The sequence below is a fragment of the Blennius ocellaris genome (genome assembly GCF_963422515.1).
Source record: "Blennius ocellaris genome assembly, chromosome: 9".
Lineage (NCBI taxonomy): Eukaryota > Metazoa > Chordata > Actinopteri > Blenniiformes > Blenniidae > Blennius > Blennius ocellaris.
In genome coordinates, this window is record NC_137658.1 from 5,044,075 (window position 1) to 5,060,682 (window position 16,608).

General features: G+C 40.9%; 1 protein-coding gene across 3 annotated transcripts; it reads left to right on the forward strand.

Moving 5' to 3' along the window:
* The first annotated feature begins 2,132 nt into the window (after positions 1-2,132).
* Positions 2,133-16,556, forward strand: fhl1a (four and a half LIM domains 1a). 3 transcript variants are annotated; one of them, XR_013936770.1, is made up of 7 exons: positions 2,133-2,260; positions 13,151-13,332; positions 14,285-14,462; positions 15,221-15,390; positions 15,483-15,669; positions 15,982-16,257; positions 16,328-16,556. XR_013936770.1 is itself a non-coding variant. In XM_080502304.1 (6 exons), exons 2-6 carry the CDS (start codon positions 13,177-13,179, stop codon positions 16,134-16,136), a joined length of 846 nt encoding a protein of 281 aa, XP_080358430.1. In that variant the 5' UTR covers positions 2,133-2,260; positions 13,151-13,176; the 3' UTR covers positions 16,137-16,556. The 3 variants fall into 3 exon arrangements, 2 of the variants coding, with proteins under 2 accessions (XP_080358430.1, XP_080358431.1); XM_080502304.1 differs by having other exon boundaries at positions 15,982-16,556; XM_080502305.1 differs by lacking the exon at positions 2,133-2,260 and adding an exon at positions 9,056-9,208 and having other exon boundaries at positions 15,982-16,556.
* The last annotated feature ends 52 nt before the right edge of the window (positions 16,557-16,608 follow it).

Sequence of the window (16,608 nt, forward strand, 5' to 3'; positions counted from 1 at the left end):
GTTGCATGAATCTGAGAAGGGATTTTCTTATAATGCTAAGAATAGGATTATATTCCTGATGCTTTTGCAAGTCAGGCCGGTAGCCCCAAGCTGACAAGCTATAAATTTTCAAATATTCCATTAAGGGTGTTGCTGCCTGACCCAGCTGGAAAGCGGGTACGACTCAGAGAGTGAGGTGGCTTCCATTCCCACCCGGTGGAGTCGGTGGTTTCATCACGGGGTCGCAGGGTGATAAACAAAAGGAATTAAATAATAATCTAAAGCACCTTTGCTTCGTGTGAAATGTTTCCCCCAGACCTCGTTTCTTTATTTACATTACTAGCGCTGTGCTGGATAGTTTGATTTTCTCAAGCTCAAGCTGCAGTGCTCACAGAGTTGGAGAACATTGTGTTATTCTAGTGAAATCCAATATTAATGTTCTAATATGAGGGTAAATAAATGAAGCTTTGGGCCGAGGTATGTTTTTGCCTGTTTGGCACAAAAGTGTGCCGGTTCCCCTTTTAACTTCTTGCCCCCCCCTGTTCTGTATGTGTCAGAAAAAGCAGGGTCCCACCCTGTTTGAGACCGATGGCATTCAAGTCTCCCGGGTTCAATCTGTGTCAGATATCAGGTAATGTTGCTCCAAATATGGACACAAACGGCCTCCAGTCCGCACAAGAATGTCTGTCGAGTGGAGTCACAGCGCTGGGAGGAAATGATAATTTCACAAGACCATTTAGCTTGAGTGGAGCTCGGTCTCTCTGGCAACTAAAAGTGTTTGTATTCCAGTCCTCCAGGGGTTTTTCCACAAACGTCTCAGCAGTTGCAAGCAAGTGTTGAGCTGATCCAAAAAGTCCGAGAAGGGATTGTCGGTTCAGTAATATTGTTCAATATAGTAGTTTTAACAGAGTTGCTGAGTGTTTCATGTGAAGATAATAAAGCGATGACAGAATGTGTGGTTGCATCATGCTTGTTTCAAGTGATGAATGTGTTATCTGAAGCTGTGCAGGCTGACCCATTATTACGAACAGGTGTTGAAGCAGAGACACATTGAAACAATGCAGTGTGAATGTAAGTAACGCCACAGATCAGATAAATGATCAAATGTTTCAACCAACAAGCAAACACACCCTCTATAAAAAGCCTATACCCATGTTGCACTGCGCGCTGAAAATTTCATTTATTTCCCTGAAACAATGAAAATAACTTTCATTCTATTCTCTCTAGAGTTAAAAATATAAACCTCAACTTGAAAAGCCAGCTTTAGCCTAGACTGTGGGACCATGAATATGTTCTCATGATTTCACCTGTTCATGACATACACTTGCAGCCAACATGAAGTATGTGTTCAGGATGTATTTATTTGTTTTAAAAAAAATCATACGTTGATAACTTCTAATTCCATTAGCCAGCACAGGGTGTGTGGCAGAAGGAACCAGACCACTCAGGCATGCTGCTGCCATCAACACTGACCTCCAGTCAAAACCGTTTCACAGTAATAAATACACTCCTGTGATGGGTTTACCATTAACATTTTATTCATGAGTAAATACACAGTTTGATAATACGTTGTGCAGCAGGGGAGAATGAAGTTGTGTTGCTGATAAATGCCACACACGACTTTCTGAGTCTGAAATCCTCACAAACTGTCCTCACGAACTGATCACCATCACTCACAGCTTCAGAGTCAGATGCTTAGATCTTATATCTCAAGGTGACTTGCCAAACCTGGCATCTGCGTTATGTGCCAGAGACACCTTTTTGTGCACTTAATTCACGGATTTGTAATCGTAGCGGATTAACTCTGAGAGTAAGGGTTTACTTTGGGTTCAGAATGACTCATCTTGATGTAATTCCCTTTATTCCTTACCAAAGAAGGAGACTCGAGTGAGGCCAACTGGGGGGATAGAAACGTGTCAAAGTTAACATCATTTGTCAAACTTTGGCAAACAGCTGGAATGCTTAATAGGAAAAGTGATTTCATAATGTGAGACTCCTTCAGAGCAGACGCAAATTGTGGCTTGTTGCGTCTCAGTCCATGCAGAGAAGAAGAATAAAAAAAAAAAAAGTAAAAACTTTTTCAAAGAGAGCCTTTAAATTCCTGGTTGAGGTCATTGTTTATGAGAGTTTACAGAGGTTTGGCTCATGTCCTGCATATTTTTACCCCTCCTAGATGCTCCCTCCTCTCTTTTAAAGCTGCGGCGCTTCCGCAGATTTCACCTCTCAGCCAAACCCCGCAAGACGCACCGAAGGACGCTCATCTGCCCGCTTCTTCCCAAAGGTGAGTCCAAACCACAGCCGTGTGTTTATTAACACGGGAAACAAGCAGGCTGCTCGGGACGCTTTCCTCTACCAGGACACATAGGAAATACTTTTTTTCTCTCTCTTTCTTTCTCTTCTAATTATGCTTTTCGGGTCATTTAAGCGCAACTCTTGCAACTTGCGCAAATTGCTGTGATTTTCTTATCGGATGGACATACACTGCATAGTATGGGTCAATTAAAAGGACACGAGGAATTCTTTCCAACAATTACAGTGGCATTTCTTTGGTTGTATCTGATAAGGCTGGTTGTAGTAGTATAAGTGCGCAACAGGTGATGCGCGCACATCAGCGCGCAGCGCAACAATTCAAGCCCAAATAGTTTCAAAGTACAGGTATCAGGCAGATTATGGGAGAGAGTTTTTTCTCATTTCAACAGTTTTGAAGTGCGAGTACTTCAAAATGAACAAAAACTATTAACAAAAGTTAAGAATGATCATCAGTGGAATAAAAGATAAAACGAAAAAGATCTGTGACGCTTTTATTTTTGCAAATTTTTCACTACAGGTTGTTTCCTTTTATATTTTTGATCTTAACTGTATTTAAGTTTGTATTGCGATACAAGTTTCTTACGACTTTGCAGTCTTTTAAAACATTTACAGTTAACTGTGTGTGTAGCAGCCGTTTATGTTTAGAATGAGATTTTAACCCACATTTTTGCTCATGGGAAGTCAGGGACCAGATGGAAACCAGAGTACCTTGAGAAAACAAAACAAAAAAACACAAAAATGTACAGGGACAATCCTTGTTTGTCCATCAATTAAACATTAAGGGCAAGTTTATCTTTAAGATTGCAAATCAAAATGAATTTATTCCTTCATGAAGCTGCTGTGCTTCATGAAGTAATAAATTAATAAATTAGGTAGAGTGGTCGTCTCTCAATCGGAAGTGCGTGAAAGTGTTCTTGAGCAAGGCACAGAACCCCAAATGATCACCTTGCATGGCAGCTGCCCCCATTGTTGTGTATGTGAATGGGTGAATGTGATTAACAGTGTAAAGCACTCAAGCGGTGGAAAAGCACTATAGTTGAAATCCATTAAGCGTGTATGCAGTCAATCAGACTGGAATGGGATTAGGTGCATGTCCATCAAATCCTGGAAGTCACAGCATGGAGTAAACTCACAGTAGTTCCCAAAGTGGGTTGAGTTCAGGTTTAGCTTTTTTCTTTCTCTCTTTCTGAGTGCTGGTTTTTCAAGAGCTAATTGTTGTACAGGGAGGACATTATTTCTTTTTTGAATAAATTGTTAAAGAACAATTCCAAACTTGTAAAACACAGTGTACTTTGAATTATTTCACTGTTCAGTTGATTTTTTATTAACTTTATTCAATCTTTTTATTAATACATTTGCAGTTCGTGTCAAACTTTTAGCAAAAAAGAAGTCTAGCAGAATTTAAAATGTGTTGTTCCATTTTTTTTACCAGTCTTGTCAACAACCAGCGGTCTGACACCAGTTTTTTCGCTCTACTTGTAATAATGGGTCGAGAGATTTTTGTCAATCATTATTATTTATTTTCATGTCAAATTATTACAGAGTATTTCGAGGGGTGACAAAATTGTTTAAAAGAAATCAAATTTTGCTACTATCCTTGGTATGTCCTTTGGTCATCTATAGGGTGGACCACCTCTTCACAAACCTGTAGCTGTACGACTGTTTCATTTTTGCACTGGATTGTTTTACGTCTATATCTTTCCATCTTGTCATTCACATGTCGCACACTAATGTGCTGCAGAGACGCTTCTGTCTGGTTATTATAACCTGCACAGCCCAAATGGTCCCATGTGGGGCATAAAGCCCGCCGTCTCCTCCCTGCTTGTTTGGAGCGCCGCCAGAGCAAATGCATGATGTCATTAAAGAGAACTGAAGATTATGGCTCTTTCGCTGGCACACTGGGTCTTTTTTGTGGCTCCGGTATGACCTCACCGTCCTTCAGAAAACATTGAAAATGTTCAACTTCCCACAGCAATGAACTTAACTTTCCACCTTCGAAGTTTTCTTTAAATAGAAGCCGCTTCATGAAAAAGAAAGGGTGAATGCAGTGTACAAATCCAACACGGTCGGACATTATTCTTTCTTATACTCCTCTCCGGTGGAACTGCGACTGTGAGGTCTCCATCAGGTCACCGGCAGGATGTCTGCCGCCACACCGAGGCAGCTTTGCACACAGCATCTTTGTTCAAGAGCAGAAATTTGTTTTGTTCAAGCAAATAGAGCAGAGAGGACAGAGAGAGATAGAGAGAATGGTTGTGGCTGTGTCAAAATGACTGAACTAAGCGAAACGGAGGCTCTCAGTCGCCCGGCGCGACTCCTAAATAGGCAATGCTCCTTGTTTGTCTGTGTGGGCAGTACAGGCAATATCGTCTCTGTGGATGTGCTGATGTCCTCACCCTTTTCCTCTCTTCAGAGAAAAACAAAAACACGAAGCTCGACACAGAGAGAGTGACTGAGAAGGTTTCAGTCCATTCCACTGTGTAATCTTTTACTTAATGAAAATTATATCGTAATAGGCCTGCATCAGTCATCATGAGAAAAGGGGCCCCGTTTAGAGTCGTTACCAGTGCAATAATGTGCAGTCAGCATTTTACTGGAGCTCATTTAGACTGCTTTATATACTCCTGGAAGACGGCAATTAAAATGATATAGTCAGATAAATGCAATTATTGAGTTTGAACTACACCCCATCAGCTGTAGAGTAAGATTAATTTATTTTTTTATTTTTTTTATATGTCCAACAAAAAGTATTGAAGTTATTATAAGGTCTAAAGGTAACACAACAAAAGCTTATACCATATTATGTGGATGAAAATAGCATTGCATTGTGTGACCCTTTGGCCGTCACCGTGATTCACTGAGGTTAAGAATAACGTCGCATATAACAGAAATTAACACTTTTTATGATGCTTTTGGTTTTTTTCTTTTCTTTTATACATTTCCATGGTCAAACTTTTAAATAGATTCATTCTCCTCGTAAACACTCTCTCTGAGTTTGGCGGACTGAGTCATGCGAGAGCAACGCGAGCAGGAGAGCACACTGCCCTACAGTGAAGGGCTTTATTCTAAAAGTTCCCCAGTACGTGTGTTGGCAACGCTCGTATCCCAGCCAGGGCAGGCTTGTTTCTATGTTGATGGAGTTTCCCTCATGGCCTTTTGTTCACACATACTTGACCTCGCTGCGTCTGGGTCTTGCGGCTTTGGCTTGACCTTATGTCCGGGAGTTGGAAAGCAGCTCTGTGTGTGTGTGTGTGTGTGAGTGTGTGTATAAATGAGTGGTGTACCTTGTCACTGTTTCTGTGTATGCATGGTGAGTCACTACTTCCCCCCCCCCCCCTGGCAGAGATAGTGAGCGACCGTCTGTCACCGGTCCGTCTGCCCACTAACCAGATTTGGAGGGTGACTGAGACGCAGGGATGCGCTGGGAGAGAGGTCGGGGTGATAAACGATCTCTCAGACACGACTTCAGTTGCTGTTGGTAACAAGCAGGACGAGGGCGGCTGTTGTTTCCAGTCATGTCGAGGGATTTGCTCTCATTTATTCAGGAAGTTACCGCAGGCCAGATTTCCTGTTTCTCACTGCTGCCAAGCCTCAAACCCGCTACTTTACAGAGGTTATAGGTGATGGGCGCACATCCAAGTGGCAAACAATACCGAAACGTACTGATGTAAAGCACAATACCTCATGATAGCGTGACTTTCTAAAGGATTCATCACATTCAGGAGTGCGGATGCTTTCTGTTTTTAGTCGTGAGTGAGGAACTTTTAGGAGTCATTGTTCTTTTTCCTTCTTAAAATACAATCCGGCACTGAGACAGACGACAAGGGGAATTTAGGTGTTTAACATGTTTAGATGTTATATGGTGATGATGTGGTTATGCTCTAACATCACAGTGAGAAAACATGCCCAGCGACTTGTATGTTCTTCCTGTGCATGGATGGATGAATGGATGGATGGATGGATGGATGGATGGATGGATGGATGGATGGATGGATGCATACTAAGTAACCAAGTAAATCTTGCCTTATCATAAGTCAATATTTTATATTTGTCTCATTTTGATTGTCATTGGCTTTCATTTCTTAATACAAATGTACACATTTTCTGTTTATTTTGCACTCTGGTTAAGGTTTTTGTATGATGATGCTCTTTTCTTTAGTCACTTCTGTTATGTCCGACGAAAAGTATGAAAAGTACGAAAAAAAATAAATGAATTACAGCCACATCACGAGTTGAGTGTATAACCAGAACTGTCTCATGCGGAAGGATATATTTATAGTTTTGTTTGTTGTTCCAGATGAGCGGGAGTTACGCTCTGTGAAAAGTGGGGCTTTGCACACGGCAGGTGGGGAGGAGGGCTCGGCATTCCCGCTTTATTGTCTTTCAGGACAGCAGTCCCTGGGTAGAGTCAATATGATCGTTGCAGATGAGCCTGTTAACATGCCACACACAGCAAGGAACCAGATGTACTCGGCGCCGGCGCTGTCACAGAAGTCAAAGCGGCGACATAAACAGTAAACAAACATGACGCGCTTTTTGTGAAGCTGGGGCGTCATATTTTATTCAAATTCGCTGTTAAGTTTGGACTCATCAGCCAACAAACATGACAAATCTTGTGCGAGATGTGATTTGATTTAAGTGTTAATAAGATGGGATTTGTGTGATTTGTTCCATCGGCGAATGCTCAGTCATCTATTAATAAACGTTACTGCATGATGAATTGTACTTTGAAAAACAGGACTGTAATTTTCTTTTGGTAAATTAGACGTTTGTGGATTGATGAGAGGAAAAAGTAAGATGAAAATCATCCTTTGTATGATCAACTTTTGCCTTAAAATGTCAATATCTGTCTTCAACATAGTAAATATAAACCTTTGTTTAACAAAGTCAAATGGCAATATCATTCTTGGTAAGAGAATCAGTGATATCAGATAGATTACTCTGCCTTAATATCTGTGATGGAGGATATTTCCCTAATTATACTTCAAATTTTGCAGAATAGACATTTATCATCATGAATGCAATTCTGCTCAAATGTATACATTTTAAACGTATTGTTTTAATGGCAACATAATTATAATTTTCTAATTAATCAGCTGTTATTTAATAAAAGAAATAGTGACATGATCCACTACTATATTTATATTTCACATAAAAACCCAATAATGCAAATACAGAAAAAAGGAGAGACACATCACAGTGAGTTGTGAGATTAAGGGAGCGATACAGTCAAATTTTAGATCCGTGAATCCAGAAAAATATCAGTTCAAGTCATGTAAGTAAAGCTTAGAGAGGATTTATGTGGAGCTGATCCTCTGCTCGGGAGGTTTTGTAGGCTGGGAGTCACGATGGCGCCTCCCTCTACATTAATTAGCATTTGTGGGTTCAGAATAATTGGCTGACAGATTATAAAAGGGGACATAATATAATCTAATGTACTCTGGTAATGGACCAAATCAAATCTGTAATTACAACCAGATGCCCTTTAAACAACCGAGTGCACGCACGCCTGCACACGAAATCGGTTACTTGATTTGTTAGTGGGTCTAATATATAAAGAAGGTTATAACGGGAGGAGTTTTTCCTGTTGGAATGTAAAGGGATGTGCTCCCTAACTGAGATCAATGGGTTAATCATGAGTCTTTATTTCCTGCTGAGTCTGGGACTCACTTTCATTATCTTCCTTTATCTCTATATTTGAGTTTGAAAGCCTGATCCAGCAGAATATATAAAGCCCTCTGTGATGCTGCTGCACAGAATATGATGAAGATAATCGTCTCAGCCATACAAATCATTATCAAAGGAGTTCAATAATACTAAATCAGCTGTGACAGGGCCTGACATTTCCTGAATCTCTGGAGCTTCTTTCATTCATAAACATGATGAAAACATGCATTTGATGAGTTAAGTAGTTAACACAGTGAATATGGAGTCAGGAGTTCTCATACTCAGGATACACTGAAGACAAAGCCAGTGCTCACAATTCATTAAAAAGGACCAGCATTGATCAGGCGACCCATTTCTGTAGCTCTACCTGGAGGATCTTTACCAGATGGATGCTCACTGCTATAATCAGTGTCAAAGGTCACAAAGGTTCCAAAACAGCTTCTCATCATTGCGCAAAAACACTGAATTATACCATCATTTACACTTAATGCTTTGTCAATGTTTACATACTAAACACATTGTGAGAATTTGTTTTAAAAAGGGAAGATTCATGACAGGTTTTTCGTTTTCCGTCACGTTTTTTTTAAAAGAAATATTATGTCTATTTCCCCTCCCCCTCTTCTCTGGGTCAGTTAGCAGTATATAACCTTGTTAAGCTGGAACCTCTGACGTACAGTTGCTGACATTCAGTGCCTATGAGGATCATTATATAACACTCCGCCACACTTTGCTTCACATCTTTCCTCAGCTCGCAATATCGACTCCTCTGAATCATCGTTTTGACTTATGACAGGAGGCGAGCCGACATCTTATCTGTTCATGCTCTGAACAGTGAAACCAAACATTGTTGTGGGAGTGTCTGTTGTCCCCCCCAGTGGCTGTCACTAAAACCTCCAGACTGTCTTTTTTTTTTTTTTTTTAACGTTCTGATGTTACAGCAGTGGAATCCAATCTGCCTCACCCAATCCATCCTCTCGCCATCAAACTCTCCTCATCCGCCCCATTCTCTAATCCATACCCTAAAAAGGACTGCAGGGGGTGAAGGTTGGATTTGGATGGGTGGGGTTGGGGATGTATGTGTGTGTGTGTGGGGGGGGGGGTCACACCAGGGTATATACAGCCCCCCATATCTGAACCAGGTGGCATGGTGTCCTGGTCTGACACCTGTGTGGATGCTACTGTCCTTTTGTTGTTTTCTGCCTCGTCTTTTCTGCCCGACTTGAAGCAAACATGACTTTCTACAAGCACTCAGGTAAAATCTGACAGGACAGGAATCGCTTTTGAATGTGTTTTGTTATCAGGCAAAAAAAGTTTAAAAAACCATTAACCCGTGGAGGTTTGGTGTCGTTTGTCAGAGCTGGAAAATACATGAACGCATCTTGATCATCTGACGTATTTCAGCCCTTTAGTCAATTAAATCATTTTGATTCCATTATAAAACTTAAAGAACTATTTCAAGTAAACATTTCGAATATCTTTTGTAGACAGACCGAGATTTTTTTGGTGAAGGACAGCTTTTTTCCCTTCATTTTAATGTTTATTTTTGCCAAATAATAACCTCTTTTGTTATATCTCAAGGAGATTCTGGTAATTTTGCCTGACTAATGCCTCATTAACAATCTAACCTCACAAACCCAGAGAGTTTTGTTCAAGCTTCACTTTAAAAAGTTGATGTTGCCGTAACTCTCAAATCTTTCTCTTTTCTGTTTGGGAATGACTGCCATGGTAAATTGTGCTGCTTTATGTTCTAGAACAGGCTTTGCTTGTGAAAGAAAGAACTACAATTATTTATATTGTTCTTTAAGGAAAGTTGCTTGAATTGAATTGAATTTCAGATTAAATGTTTCTGTTCGTTTGCCTACTGTCATTTCACCAGCTCTAAAATCTTTTGTAGTAGTTTTGATTTTTTTCGCCATCTGCGATGCCAATCTGTATCTGTGAATGTTGCCCTGTGACACCTTTACTCCACCAAAAGATAAACATCATGATATTTTAAAGTATTAGTTAGAAAATATACATTTTAACTCAAGGAGCCTACAATTTTAGTGAATCCTTTCAAATTATGTGAGGCACCAAGAAATCACAGATTAACCCATTGCAGAACAATTTTCCACATCATGAAAAGACCATCCTGTGCCGAGAGGTTCAATATATAAACATCCTTCTTTTAACTTCAATCATCAACACACTTAACAATTTTTCTGATCAGATTGTTCCACTGTAGAAATAGTATGATGGCATTAAAGTGGAGATTCAGATCTTTCCTTGGTGTCACTGTCTTTGGAGGCAGAGAACAGGAAGTTTTAGAAACATCGCTGTTGATATGGTTGCAATGTCTTTGGGCCACTCTTTACAGTTGTTGACTCACCTCTCCATCTGGTGACCTTTATCAGTGACCCCCCCCCCCCCACCATCTCCACAGTGGTATCCTCCTGAGTGTTGGTGCATACCATGCCTGTTTGACGGGGGGCAGCTGTCACTCTGTTTGCAACAAAAGATTAAAGTGCTGGCTGGTGCCACAATAGCTACATACTCCCAGGAGTCGTCACTCCACATCCAGCTACATTTGTTCCCTTCTGGAAGGTCAATGCACTTAAAATAGAAAGCCTGAAATAGACCTGGAGGCCGACTGGGGTCACTAATAAGTCCTGCGTGTGTGATTTTGGAGCATTGACTATGCTGAGTGACACTCGGGACCATGATTGTTTTTGTTGTTGTTTTCATTTGTCATTAAAGTATTTATTCCTTTTAAAATACACAAACAGACAGTATTACTTTTAATACGTCTAAAGGGTTGTGATAAATACCTGCATACATAACAACCAGAGTAGATCTTCAATAATCCTACATATCATCATTGATCTTAGCCAGCAGGTGTTCATATGATACGATCTCTAACATTAGTTCCATCCATTTTTTTTATTTTAATATCTGGAAATGATGTACTTTTCCACAATCTAAGGCTCAGACCCGGGCAGCCGTAACCAAGTCCGACCTTTGCCACTGCCAGGCCATATTTTGATATTTTGGGTATTTCTGTTTGGTCTCACAGTAGGTACAATCTTGTCGATACAGATTCATTCTATGAAACCTAGCAGGTGTCAGATACCTATGTATTAACCTGCACTGAGTAAACTTGCCCCTCGCTTCTTTTATATATTTCCCAGTATTTGTATATATTTTTTTAGCCAGAGCTCATCACTCAGATCACACCCCAGGTCTTTCTGCCAGGTGATACTTAGATTGGGGCTGTGGTTTTTAATGTGTCTCCCCCTGTATTAATGCAGCGTTCCTTTATTTCTCATCATGAAAAAAAACAGCTGCATCCCACCAGGAGTGATTATCGTTTTAACCATACATTGAGATTCTCAACGTTCTCACAGTTTGTACCACCGCTACGACCCAATTAGCTGTCGACTCTTCAAAAAAGTACACATGTTTGATTCTTTATTGATGATTCCTGCCAGACGCGGTTACAAAGTGTAATGCAGTAGCTTCAGAAGAAGAGGAGCTGATTTTAATCATAGAAAACATGAAAGTCATGTCAATTAATACATTAACGATATTATATTCCAAGATTTTTACTGTTTTTGAGAATAGTACATCTTTCCAAATCGATTTCAAATCATGACGCACGCCGCAGTTTGAGATCAATGATCTTTGTTATTACAGACTCTCAGGGAGGAATCGGTGACGGCCGGTAAAATCCACTGCTTTATACCGTTTCTCCCTGACCTTGTTTATCTTATTGTATATCCATTATCTAACTAACTAAACCTTTTAACACTGTTTTTTTTTTACATCTTTCTTGTTATTACCTGCCAGTATCTTTTTTATATTTATTGCTTCATCTGGTTTTATCTCAGTCTTATGCTTGAGTTTTTATGGCCGGCTCAGTTGTCACATTGAGGGACTTTATTAGTGTCTTGCGCTTTGTGACTCACTGTAAACTCATTTTATAGACCAGTGCTTTAAAAAATGACCCAACCTAACCTATCCTAACACCACTGGCTGTACTTTGCTGCCATGAAAGACGACGGGGGGGGGGGGGAGGGGGGTTTAGGCAGAGCATGCCAGCTCTCAATCCTCAGTTATGTCTTCATCCCTGGAGCACAGCTGCAGCTTGCTCCCAACACGGCCCCATTTATCCATCCAGTCACACCAGGGGCTCATACCACTCATCTCCTCCACATGGCTGTTTACCAAGTCTCACTCAAACAGCCAGAGTCTCCTTTCATAAATATTTCCTTGTTCCTATGGTTACTAGGACAATTGCCATTCTTGTCATTGTTCCCTCCGTCGCTCCCGTCCCAGCAGCCGGATTAAAATCATATCTGCCGCAAATAAATAAATCAATTCTGCTAAAGTTCAGCGTGTGCTCAGCTGCCCTCGTCGGCATCCGTGCGTCTTGGGAGAGGGGCTCTGTTAGTGATGAAGATGAAGCTCAGTGAGTCCAGGAAACTGATCCCGCTGAATGCTGATGGATGGAAAAGCAAATGTGTTTTCACAGTTTACACTACAACTTCTAATAGAACGACTGCAGGGAGAAAAAAAAAAAAAAGGCAGACAAAACAAGGAGTGGGTAGTTTGTGGGGGCCGGGCTCAGGAGGGAAGATTAAGATGGGAGTGTAAAGGGAATGAGTCAAGTGGTCTAAAAATATGACCTAAGCTTCCCGGGAGAGCTTGATAAAAAAAAAAAGAAGAAAAAAAAAGTATGCGGGACAACAAGCAGACATCTGCGAGCTGCTCTTTTCCGTCACTCTCACTTCTCTCATCCCTTTGGTATGCCACTACCGAGAGCCGTATCTCTGTTTATTATCGGCATGAGAGGGAAAAAGACGAAACTCTCTCAAAATGTGTATATATTTAAAGTGTTAGTGCTCAGACAAACAGGAACTCTTGAACATTATTAGTTCTGAGGATTTATTGCCTCTCATAAAACCTCCAATTTCATTCCCATCTTTGGTCCTCATCTTTTTTTTCCCCTCTGAGGCACAGAATATAGTGTTTAAAGTTTCATCAGTAGAATGTATCTGTTATATTGCTTGAATGGGACCTTCAGCTTTGGCTCGCACTGCTGTAAGAGTCTGAGCCGCGTTAGAAAAGGCAACACTGTCCCCACCTGGTGTTCAGAGGAAACGTCAGAACCAAAACAAACCAAATGTGTGTGTCCATCCCACTCGTGTGACCGCAGGTCCCAGGAGTTATCTGACCTCCACCATGACCGAACGCTTCGACTGCTACTACTGCCATGACAACCTGCACAGCAAGAAGTACGTGAAGAAGGATGAGAAGCACGTCTGCACCAAGTGCTTCGACAAACTCTGTGCCAACACCTGCGCAGAGTGCAAACGCCCCATCGGGGCCGACTCCAAGGTGAACACAGAGTGTGTGTGTGAGAGAGTGACAAAAGGAGAGGACGGTCACAAAAATTGAAATGTTAAGATCCTGTCTTTTCGATTGATCATTTAAAGACGTCTTTCATATCCGCTCCTGTCCAGAGTAAACCCTGAGTGCCATTGTTTCCACACTGTTCACCCAAGTTATTACGTGAATTTATAGCTGGAAAAAGAAAAAGAAAAAAAACAGTTCGACTTTGTAGGTTTGATAAAGAAGCTTCGATAAGCTAATCCAAAACCCTCAGCTCCACAAACTAAGCAAAAAATGTACGATTCAAGGACATGGGCACTGTGAATTCGAAGTTTCAATCAAAGTTTTAATTCAGTTCTAACAGGAATTTTTTTTTTTTTTTACCCTCTAATGTTTTGAAATAACGATTTTGTCTCAAAATTTAAAACCACAATTTAATATGGAAATAAGGTCCAAGAGTCCCAGTGAGGTCTCTAAAGAAACATAACTAAACTGTGGTTTACCACAAATTCCTTTCGAGTCGAATACAAACAATAAAACACAAAAATCAACGTCACATTCCAGACCTCTACTGCAGAGGCGAAACCACAGACATATTTACGCTCTTACAGATCATAAAAGCATTAAAGTTTGCTGTGTTCTCACAGGACCATAAATAGAATCCAGTTATAGTTTTAGTTTTCTTATCTTCCTTTTTTATTTTTATGTGTTGAGATGAAAAGGCCGAGCTGTCATGAACCATAGGACTGTGATATACGGGAGATCCTGACATACGCTGGAGCCAGTAACGTACATTCACAGCGTTCTCCGGTTCAGCCGGAGGTCTGTCCGTCGTCGAGCTCCAAAACGCTCTCAGCACTCGGCCACAGACCGTTAAAATGTGTGAGAAGAAGTGTCATCGCCGCTAATGAGGATGAAACACTTCATGGCACACTTGGTTTCTCCTCTTCCCCTTCAGGAGCTGCACCATAAGAACCGCCACTGGCACGAGGACTGTTTCCGCTGTGCCAAGTGCTACAAGCCGCTGGCCAGTGAGCAGTTCTGCGCTCGAGATGACGGAAAGATAATGTGCGGCAAGTGCAGCTCCCGGGAGGACGGAAACCGCTGCCAGGGCTGCTACAAGGTGGTGATGCCAGGTGGGTTCCATGTTTTACCTTCCAGATTTGATAGAAATCGTAAAGCGCCAAAAGGTTATTTTTGGAGTCTTTCAATCTCAAGAGATCACGAGCATTATGTATTAATGGTGCAAGATGTAATAATGTAATAAATGTCCAATGTAATTAATTACATAATTATGTAATAATGATGCATTTATTTGTAATAACTTGTTCAATATTGCAAGTTATTACAGAATGCAGGTTAAATGATTAAATTCACTCAGTGGCACTTTACAATCTCGTTTCATTTCTTCAAGGAAAAAAAAAAAAAAAAAGAGTTGGCTGGTGGAAATTGGTTTGTAACTTTAAAAGTGTACCAGCCACAACAGCAGTGGATCTAAAAAGTTCAACCTGAATTAGAGCCTTGAATTCAACATTGGCAGGACGTGAAAAAAATCAAAGACTGACAAACTGAATTTTGTCATTATTAAACATAGAACCATGTATGGTTATATACCTTTTTATAATGTTATATATACATTATATTTTATATAATAAATTAAAAAAAAAATTATATATGTATTTTTAGGTTCAATAAAGGGCAAAAGATTACATAATGCACCAAATGATTACAATTTCTTGAAAAAGAAAGTGGAACCCCCACATTTTGTAACAACTGTTGCAATATGTAACAAGTTATTACAAAATGTGGTGTTTTTACATACCGAGTTGAAAATGTGTTACATTATTACATAATGCGGCGCTACAGATCATTTGGTCCTGGGTTTGTGTTTCAGGATCCCAGAACGTGGAGTACAAGAACAAAGTGTGGCACGAGGAATGCTTCACCTGCTTCGATTGCAAGCAGCCGATCCGCACGCAGAGCTTCATGACCAAGGGCGACGACATCTACTGCACCGCCTGCCACGACAAGAAGTTCGCCAAGAAGTGCTTCCACTGCAAGCAGGTACAGGCCGTTCGCTCCACCTGGGTGGGGGTGGGGGGGTGTCGGACTCGCTCCGTGTAATCCAAAGTGTCCCGTCTGCCGTCCCCCCCAAGCCCATCACCTCTGGAGGGATCAGCTACCAGGACAGCCCCTGGCACTCCGAGTGCTTCGTGTGCAAAACCTGCCGCAAGTCTCTGGCAGGAACTCGCTTCACTTCCCATGAGAACAACGTTTACTGCGTCGACTGCTTCAAGACTGACGTGGCCAAGAAGTGCCACGGCTGCAAGAACCCCATCACAGGTCAGGCCAGCGCTTTGTTTTTTGTTTTTAATGAACCAAGACTGCATGCCAGAGGAAATTAGTTTTGTATGCCCTTTGACAGATGAATCGATTAATATAAACAGAATTTTTACTCAGGAAAGATTTAGGGGCATGAAGCTTCCATTCATGAAGATCAATTTGACAATTTCTTCTAAAAATCGCACTTAAGAATTTAGTACCTTTTTGTACTTTACATAATTGTAGTTCATCATTCAGACAAACTATGTCTTAGTGTAGGATAGTTACATATTTAAATTCTTGTGTGCAAATAATAAAGGTATTTGTGTGCAGGGTTCGGTCATGGCACCAACGTGGTGAACTACGAGGGATACGCCTGGCACGAGTACTGCTTCAACTGCAAGCGGTGCTCCCTGTCGCTGGCCAACAAGCGCTTCGTGATCACCGGAGATCACATCCACTGCCCCGACTGCGCCAAGAAGCTGTAAGGCCACACGGTCACGCAAGAGTCGCACCACAACCGACCCTTCCAGTGAAGAAACAATTCATCCTCCTTTGAGGAGTTTTGGTATTAAAAAAAGCTCAAATTTTTGAAATCGGTCGCTTCAGGTGAGACTTTGCTTCATCTAAATATGTACAAGTGTGCACCATAAAACTAATCTAATCTAATCTAATCCAGGATTCTGGATTTGCTTTGCTGGAATCTTTGAGAAGAAAACGCCTGCAGCTGCTCACACATACTGGCTTTCGTCAATAATCTGTTAGATCTCCGAATGTTTGAACGGATTAGGAGGATTTCTGAAACGCTTGATGATTGAAATATATACTTGCTCGTGTATTCTGAATTTTGCGTGGATTTCAATGAAAATCAACAATAAAAGGAAGCAATGAGAAGAAAACCAATGAAAGAGACTTGATGTTTTTTTTTTTTTTCTTTTCTCAAGACTTTATTGTTTTGAA

Bases quoted from the DNA above. Each gene is read 5' to 3' on its own strand.
- fhl1a (XM_080502305.1), top strand. From the start codon at position 9,187: ATGACTTTCTACAAGCACTCAG. The intron at 9,209-13,150 runs GTAAAATCTGAC...GTGTGACCGCAG, and splicing joins GACTTTCTACAAGCACTCAG to GTCCCAGGAGTTATCTGACC. The intron at 13,333-14,284 runs GTGAACACAGAG...CTTCCCCTTCAG, and splicing joins CCATCGGGGCCGACTCCAAG to GAGCTGCACCATAAGAACCG.